Here is a 9,256-nt window from a genome sequence, read left to right as displayed (position 1 = left end):
GCGACATGGAAAACACACTGTTTCATTTCTGCCCCAGGTGCCACCATAGGTTTTCGCAGAAAGATAGCCACAAATTGCGCAACCTCTGTCTACCGATAGCTCACTGATGCGACAATCACAATGCCTGTCCAATGTTCAAACCCAAGACTATGAAGGTGAGGGACAGGCACACTATCTCAAGCAAGGCCAGAAAGAAACTCCATCGCTGAAAGATCTAGGTCTGTCGAGCGAGGAAGAGGATAGTATTACTGAGGTGGTCAAAGATGAGGGCTCGGACATCGAAATGAGGTTCATCAACATGCAGAAGACCGAGCACATGTCGAAGGATAAATGTTGCAGGTGATACCAAAAAACAGGAGGGGAGTGAGTCTTGTTTATTAGACTCAAAAACAGGAAATGTTGCCTAGGTCTCTAAAGTTTTGTTGACCGAGAGCAAGCAGAAGTCGAAAGAACCCGTAATGTCCTATTAGAATGACACAGCAGGCAGCAGAGCTTCAGCTTCGTGGGTTGACTAAAGTCGAGAAATGGCGCAGAAGCAATGAAGTGATATTTAGACAACAGGAAGCTCCGCACTGTAAAGGAAGTTGACACCCCCTACTCGAAGATTGTTCGGCCGGAATCGAGAAAAGGCATCTCAAAGTTGAGATGGCTGCAATTCTTCAGAAGAAGAAAGAGTCTCTTACGATGTTCAAAATTCTGACTAAAGCTTTGATGGAACAGATAAAAGGCGATTAGGACGTTCAAGAACTCAAACCCCCGATAACTCCAGAACTTCCAGAAGGGAAAGAACAATAGATTGTCTTTGTGGAAGGGGAAGACGGGGAGTCTAAGGACATGTTTAAGGACTCCGAAGGGTCTTAATACCACAAGGCCCAGTGGCGAGACCTCAAAACAGACTTCCCAGAAGAGGGGATGGATACTTACTTACCCATCGATCACCTCTAGACACCAACACCATGTATAATCACCTTATTAATGGGGCATCTGATAAGTACAACGAACAGCTGGAGGAAGAAAAGTATTGTCACGCTTTTTATTGGGGACTTTACTACCATCTCAAAGCAAAAGTCAATATCTCCCTATGCTGCCAAGAATAATAGACCACAGTTGAGAGACCTGCAAAGAACCAGCAATATGCAGGTCTGTAACACCAAAGGCTGAAAAAAAGTATAAACATTCATATAAAGACCCGTCATATATTAGAGGAACAGTACCAGCAGACACTATTATTGCAGCAACAGTAAGAAAGAGAGGAAATATTCCCACAACATCTAGCACACCTCTGGACAAAGAGAGGAAGAAAATGGACATGGTGAGAAGAAAAATTGAGAGGGGTGCTGCTACACAATGGCGCATTGCCAACTTTAATGCAATGGTATGCTTATTATCATTGAGAGGAAACCGCAGAACTCACTTCCACACCCAACCACTAGATGGTAGAATAATGCACAGCATGTGAATCCAGAAAATAGTCATGCGGTAAAACGCAACATGGACACATATCTTTAAAGTCAAAACTGACCTTTTTGTTTTTTAGCAAAGTGGGTAGCTGTAGGTTTTGGGCCCTAGCTCAACCAGCATCTAGGGAAACCTGAAAAACTAGACAATCAGGGGAGTGCATGGTTTGTGTGGCTCTTACTAGGTAATTTTAACCAGAATCCCTTGCAAACAACAAACTTTGGAAAACAAAGCACACACTTTCCCCACAGTTCTGTAACAAAACGTTCTCAAATCTATGGGGAGCCTCAAATTTCCTATCACCTTGAGTTCCCACACATCTCCCTATAAGAACAGTACCCCACTTGTGTGGGTGACCCAAGAGACCATGGCACTAAAGGCCCGAAAGCTCTACATGAAAAGATCATCATAAGCGGTTGTTGCATGATTTGGGGCTGTGCTCCGCCACCATCCATGGAAACCTACCAACTGCAGACATTTTTGAAAACTAAGCAACCAGAGGATTCTAGGGTGGTGTGCTTTGCACTGATCCCACAAAGTTTTCTTAGCCACAACATCCTTCAAACCTCAAACTTTACCTGAACTCGCACATTTTCCTTACATTTTAGTGATGGAGTCTTCTGTAATCAGCAGGAATCCACAAAAATTCTACTACCCTGCCTGACTCCACTTGTGGCAATAGAAACGCTGCCCCACTGGAGCGGCTGGGTCTAGTATATGCAACAGAAATGGGTTAAAACAAGGTCTATGGGAGTCCCTTGGCGAGGTACCCACACAAATGAGGTGCCTTTTGTATCAGGAGACATGTGGGAACTCAGGTTGGTAGGAAATGTGTGGCTCCCCACAGATTCCAGAAGCTTTTCTCACATAAATGTGAGGAAAATGTGTGTTTTAGTCAAAGTTTAAGGTTTGCATGGCACTTCCCCGAGTGCCTAGTTTTCAGAACTAATGTGGTCTGGTAGGTATTCCCAGGTGGCAGCCTACCCAAGACTAAAAAGAAAAGCCATTCACCATGCAAGTAGGATGATACTAGGAATTAGCCACACTCTCTGGGCCCATTTGGAAAAACTACACCCAAAAGAATTAAATGTCCTCTCACTTGCCATTGAGATGGGTATCTTTAGTCCACAGAAGAGCAGAAAGACTGACACTCTAGGGGTGAGGGTGGTGCCTGATGTTAGGGAGGCCCAGAGCTATCACAATATTATCTTTACAATATGTATTTGTGCCATACAGTGGGCTTTTTCACCCCCAGGGGCAAATGGGTCAATCCTCCTGTCTGCCCGGGGTGGGGGGCAAAAAGTCTGATTTGTCCCTTTTGAGGTGGCAGCCTCCACCAGTATATATATATATTTTTTTTAAAGGTTCCTGGTGTCTAGTAGACTTTTGGCTCCCCATGTGGGTCAGATTGGGGGTTATCGTCCCAATCCACCGTTCAGGGGGGGGCAGATTGAAGTTAATCATCCCCATCCATCCGCCGGGAGGGAGAAAGACTGTCTGCCTTGTTGGTGGGGTGGGGTTGCGGCCATTCCGATGGTAGCCAGCCCTTAATTTTTTCTTAAATGGCTGTGTTTTTTGGGCTGTCTACCCCCCGGGTGGCATATTGAAGGTAATCACCCCATCCACCCCCCAGGCAGGCAGAAAGACTGTCAGCAAATTTTGGTTTAGATTGGAAATATGGTCATGCCTACCCCTATATTTTATTTTTAATAATCCCTGGTGTCTTTTGGGCTTTCTTCTACCCAGGAGGGCAGATTGAGGGTAATCTACTTCATCCATACCCACCGTGGACTGCCCTCACACCTATATTTTTTTAAATGTCGCTGCTGGGGAAATGGTCATGCCCATGGTGGGCAACCCCTCGCCCTATAAATGTCCGCGATGAAACAATGCAGTATATCCCTACCCCTAAGGACTATTTTACTGAGGCAATAAACATTAATTTGTGAGTTTGTTGGCACAGCCACTGGCTTCTAACTGTAATTAGTTAGCTGTAGATTGGCAAACCGATAATGGTTCGCATCGTAGGTAATACTAAAAATAAGGAAGATCAGCAATCAAGTATGAGAGATCACTCTATCCCTTTGTGAACAGGCGATTAATTTAACATCGCACTCCCTTAACCAATGTAGATTGTAGAGGAATACTAGGCTATGTAACGGTAGTTAGTTCTATGTTCTACCGGACTATTACTGAGCAGATAGAATGACCTTACCTTACCATTCTATGATTACAGGCCTGTCAGGAGAAAATTTTAACAAAACCTGCACAAGTGATCTACACAGACATCAATTTCAGGTAATACATACCTTGTCCCCTAAAAATACTCCAGACAACAGGAAACAAAGTTGGGTGATTTTGTGTATTATTAATAACTTCTATATATAATTCTGTTTCTAAACAGTGGGTAAAACCCATGAATGGTTTCAATTCAAGTCGGTATCCAGTCGCGACTTACAAGTTACATAGGCTCCTTGACAGGCCACCCTGCTTTCCGAGATCCAGTCTCTATAGGCAAGTAATGCTCTAGTTACCATACAGATTTATTGTCTCAAAATTGGAGAGTATAACAGTGGCACAATAGTCAGTTTTGGTTTATTTCCTGCCCAAACAGTTCATGTTTTTATCTTAACAAAACGGTGGCTCCAACGAATGTCATATGTCTCTTGGCATTGACTCAGTGGTATGTAAAATAAATTTGTTATTTATCTAGCTTAATTGGTGAAGGTAGTGGCAAGTAAACTCTCCACCACTGTATTTTGTTTGATGTGATATAGGTTTAACTTTTGGGATATCACCAAGATCCCGTGCCTTCATTTCATTGGCTCAATCTTGATAAGGAGGAAACACAGCCTTCCTTAGATTAGAGGTATGGGAGCTAAAATTTGTTTCACCATATTCATTGTGAGTTGAAAGGAAAAACAGTTAAAGTATAATGTTGACTAGATGACACTTAGTCGTTTCAAAATGTTTAAATAACTGTGATAATAAAAAATATGATATCGATTATGAAGTTCCTCGAATGTAGATAGTTCTTTTCCTTTCTTCTATTGAATGTTATATGTTAGGATTTTAATTGTAAATAGCTATTTTATAGATTTCGTCAGCAACACAAGAATGTATAAATAATAAATTGTTTCCATTATTTAGAAAGCTGTCCTGAAGAAGGTGAACATCTGCTAACTCACCGAAACGCCGCGTCGACATTGTTTTCTAAGAATGTCATTATGAAATGTTTTTTATGTTTTCAAACTCTTGATTGTAATAAATATATGGAACAACTTTTTTTTTATTTTTAATAATTCTTTTTATTTGCAAAAAGAACAACGTAAGGTGGTCGTCGCACACAAGGCATACATTTGGTACATGATGTCTGTCTGAGAATCACAGGAATTACAATTCTGTCAGATCACATTTAATCACAGGAGTAAGTCTATTGCTACGGAGCTCGTCACTGGGAGCAACATGGGGGGAGTTCAAATATATTTCGCCGGTAAGCATTCCAGTAGGACCACACCGCTTTCGTGGACATCCCCGGGCCACGTATACTGTCTTCTCCTGAACCATACTCCAATCCATATCCTTCTTCCAGGAGCTGAGTGTTGGTGGTGTGACAGCCCCCACAACCTTGCGACGTTTCTCTTTGCGATCGCAAGGCCCAACGTCACCCATAGTTTGCCTTTTGATGAGAGGTCGGAGGGCTCCCAGCTGTTAAGAAGGCACCTCTTAGCCTCGGGACGTAGTTCCACCCCCCACACCTCATACATACAATTGAACACCCAAGCCCAGAAGGTCTGTATCAGCTGGCATTCCCGTAGTATGTGTAAGAAGGTAACAACCTCCACACACCCCCTGCAACACAGTCCATCCTCGCTACGACCCATCAGGACTAGCCTAGTGCCAGAGACATAGACTAGATGCAGGATCTTCAACTGGATCAGTCGTAGTTTTGCCGAGATAGCTATCTCCCTGGGGGATGCCAGCGCCTCTCGCCATTCTTCTTCATCAATTTCGAGTCCGTCTGCCTCCCATTTCCCCCTTAGAGCTATTAGTAGGTCCGGGGTATGGTTAATGAGTTTTTTATATGTAAGAGAGATGGCCCACTCCAGGAGGTGGCCGTCAAGTAGTCTGTCTTCGAGTGGTGAGGACTCCGGGAGCTGTGTCCCTGGAGGAATGTTGGCCTGAAGTGCATGCCGGACTTGCATGTAGCGGAAGTGTTCCGTCCGGGCCAAGTCATAGGTGTGTTGGAAGGTGTCAAATGGTATTACCCTGTCTGGCCCAACATATCTTTGATTCGAGATATCCCTATCAGGTCCCAATTTCGAAATCCTTTTGTACAGCTAAGAGTCCCAAAGCGGGGTTGCTAGGGTAAGTTTGTCAGCCCATCCCAATTTCTTTTGGACTATGTGCCACAGCTGAACTGAGTGCTTAGTAGGTCCCGTGAGACGGTACTTACCTGGTCTAGAGTAGAGGGCCGCCTCAAAATTCCCCCCGGAAGAAGCCATTTAGCCATCTCATACCCTGGGTCATTGCACAGTATGTACCCTGGTTTATGGCCGACAGGTGAGGGGGGGCGTAGAGGAGGGATTTCCCCCAATTAATGCTATAGCTGGAGTGTTCTCCAAACCTATTAAAGATATCTAGTGCCCTTGCAATGGACTCATGCAGCGTTGTAAGGTAGAGGAGGATATCGTCCGCGTAGAGCGAGATCCTAGAAGAACTTTTTTAACACTATTTTTGCTGGTGCTTTCTGTTGTTGGTGTTGTGTTATGCTGACGTACCTTAGATTATAATATTTTCAGTTGTCAATAGGCTTTTATCAACAAGTTCTGTGATAGATCCTGGGTAATTTTGTGCCTCCAAGTAGGGACACTCTTTGACTTTTGGTAGGAATAGGAACACGACAGGGTCTAGCATGACTTACTTTACATCGCTCTCAATATGTAAGATGGGCAACACTCCCTTGACGAGTCTAAGGTTGGCTTTTTCGAACAGCTAGTCCTGTGCACCAGATTTCAATTCTAACGGTAGGAAAATTGACTTAATTAATTCATCAGTGGGTCTTCCTTATTTCTACATGGGAGGCCCGAGGCTCTGTAAATCGTTAGGTTGGAAGACAAGCTTGATCTAATCAAACTGGGGGCGGGGCAAGCACTACTCTGCATGTTTTTGCAACTCTGCAGAATTTGGCAGAGTTTTCTGGCAACTTTAGGTAACTCTGCGAGCTCTGCCATGCCTTAATCATGTGCCCTGATCGTCATTACAGTACAAGAAAGAAACGTCTCAGGCCTCTTGGGAACCCCTTCCTGAGCAGCCTCAGTTTAAAATAGAATAAAAGAATCGATCTGGCCTCTTTGCCTCGCCGTTGTCATCCAACGGCTGACAGACTCACTGGGGAGGTAGTGCAGATGTCAGCAATTGGCCAACACCCGCCCTTAAGAGCAGTAACGGCTCACACAGGTAAGAGCACAGGGGGCAGGCGGGGTGCGGGGAGGTGGAAGTGGACAGATGAGGGGTTAAATGATAATAAATACATAATCAAACAAAAACCACTTACTTTGCGATGGCTGTGGCAAGCGTAAAATAAGTGGTTTTGTTTATTTTTTTATTTATCCCGTTGTCTGTCAACTTCATCCACCTCTGACCCCGCCCCATTTCACCACTCTTAACTGTGCAAGCCGCCACTTCTTAAGAGGCTAAGATTTCATCAGAATTTCTAATGTGCAACACAGTCCAGACAAAAGTGCAATGAACAACCAGCAAAAATGAATTTAAGTAGTGGAAAAATTGATTTCTTTTGTGGTTTTGTTACACTTTCTTCTTCAATGATAACATACCACGTACAGCAGGATGCCATCTGTTGTGGGTTTGTTAAAGCCAAAGAGAGATGTCATAAAAAAAGGTTAGTGACTCAAGAGCAATCGCAGTAATTTCTGATATACAGGGAAAATAATCAAGCAAATGAACTGAAACAGTTTTTAGGCACCAAAGAAAAATCTATGAAAATTAACAATTGAATAGTTACTTTACCTCGCAACCCATAGACATCAATCAAGTCGTCATTCAGCAGAAAATTAGGTGTCAGGTGGATATATCTGCCTTGTTGGCCACATCCGCCATACTGCAAGGTGTAGGGGTCATCTCCGTACTTTACGTAGAAATCCGCAACAATGACACTCGCCTAATATTATAAAATAACGTCATGTTAAAGATCACAGTCACCTAGCATGCAGCATAAAGTATAACATGCATGAAACAAACAAGGCTAATCATCCAATATCTTTTATAAAAATATTCAGATATACATACATTTTCAATCTATTATGATAAATTCAACACAGATAATTACCTTCATTGGGTAAGCTGAACGTTACATAGATCAAAGGTGGAATAGCTCCCCCACAAATACAACCTATTACAAGACATGTAGAGGATTAGGAATGTGGACAAGGGACCTACAGGAAATTCCTGAAATGGTAAGCAGTGTAAGGGGGTAAAGGAACTATTAGTAATAAAAAGGTCACTTGGTTTTAAGAGTGCCAAACTAAACAAGCAAGTAATCAAAAAAGATAAAAACATACTGTACTGTATAAAATAGAAGAATTTTAAAGTAATTTCATTTACACAAACAACATATAAGAGGAAAAAAGATAAAATGCAAAAAAACAGGGTCGGATGAGCATCTCTCCTAGTACTACATATAACTGGAGCTGGAATCTGGTAGAACACAGGTGGTACAGAGACACAAGCACTGGCAAAGCCTTTTGGACCTTTTGGCTTTGCCAAAGAGGTTTGTTTATTGCGTGCAGCATTGACCAAAGACATGTTTGCCAAAGTTGTGCAGCACTGGACAAAATTAAAAAAAAACACAGGCTTGTTTGTGGGCAGGTAGCATCACATAAGAGAGAGAGATTGTAAACGCATGCACTTTCAGGGAGTTCTGAGTCTGAGGCGCTGTAGTGTCATGTGCAAGCGGTGGTCGTGTTCATTAAGAGTTGATGAGTACACAAGGATGTCATCGTGAATGTTCATGATGCCTTGAAGGGCCGATAGTGTCTTGCGGATGGTGTTCTGATACACTTCAGCTGCCAAACCTCAGTTGCTTGTAGCTTCACAAACTGAGGTGTGTTGAAAAGATAGTAATATCACAGCCCTCCTTGTCTAGAAGCAGCTGATCGAATTGTGCATACAGACTCAGTTTGGAGAACTATTTTGCTATATTCAGTCCAGTGATCATATCATACATGGTGGGGGGAGCGGTCCCTCGCCCTCTTAATTGCCTTCTTCGGCTGGTGCATGCTGATGCTCAGCCAAGTCAATACTGGTTGTTTGCTCTTCTCCACGATAACCATCAGGGACACCCAGGGGTGGTCCCAAAATCGTTCTCAATGACGTCAAGCTTTTCCAGCTTTTCCAGCATCTCCAGTTCCTGCTCCATCTGTGGCTGCAGGTAAAATGATATTTGGTGCTGCCTAAGGACCATTGGCTTTACTGAATTGTCTATGTGGAGTGTTATAGGAGGTAATTTAAGGCATCCTAGGCCTTGAAATAGTTTTGAAATTTACCCCAGGATGTGTTCTACTTGCGACACTCTGACAGACTGTACCATTCTGAGGTCTTCTGCCATGTGGCATGCCAATAGTGTTCCTGAACCTTCTTTGAATGTGCAGAATCTGGCTAGTGTTTTTTTTTCTCAGTACTCTATCATCACATCTATCAAGCCCACCAGTGTGAGGGTCTTCTGGCAGTGATAAGTGTATATCTTTGTCTTGGTCTGTGAGAGTATGGGTCTTGGTTT

The 9,256-nt window shown here is 43.2% G+C and overlaps 1 protein-coding gene across 1 annotated transcript in view; it reads right to left on the bottom strand.

Moving 5' to 3' along the window:
• Positions 1-4,778: 4,778 nt before the first annotated feature.
• LOC147747682 (calcium-activated chloride channel regulator family member 3-like) overlaps positions 4,779-9,256 on the bottom strand; it is a 55,901-nt gene continuing 51,423 nt past the window's right edge. Inside the window, exon 3 of the mRNA XM_086936348.1 lies at positions 4,779-7,639. Within this exon, the coding sequence (XP_086792474.1) occupies positions 7,412-7,639 (228 nt within the window). The 3' untranslated portion in view covers positions 4,779-7,411. The remainder of the gene's footprint in view (positions 7,640-9,256) is intronic.

This window comes from Lissotriton vulgaris, chromosome 1_1 (assembly GCF_964263255.1).
Source record: "Lissotriton vulgaris chromosome 1_1, aLisVul1.2, whole genome shotgun sequence".
NCBI classification, from domain to species: domain Eukaryota; kingdom Metazoa; phylum Chordata; class Amphibia; order Caudata; family Salamandridae; genus Lissotriton; species Lissotriton vulgaris.
Note: the sequence above shows the minus strand (reverse complement) of the source record. Positions and strands in the feature narration are given on the sequence as shown.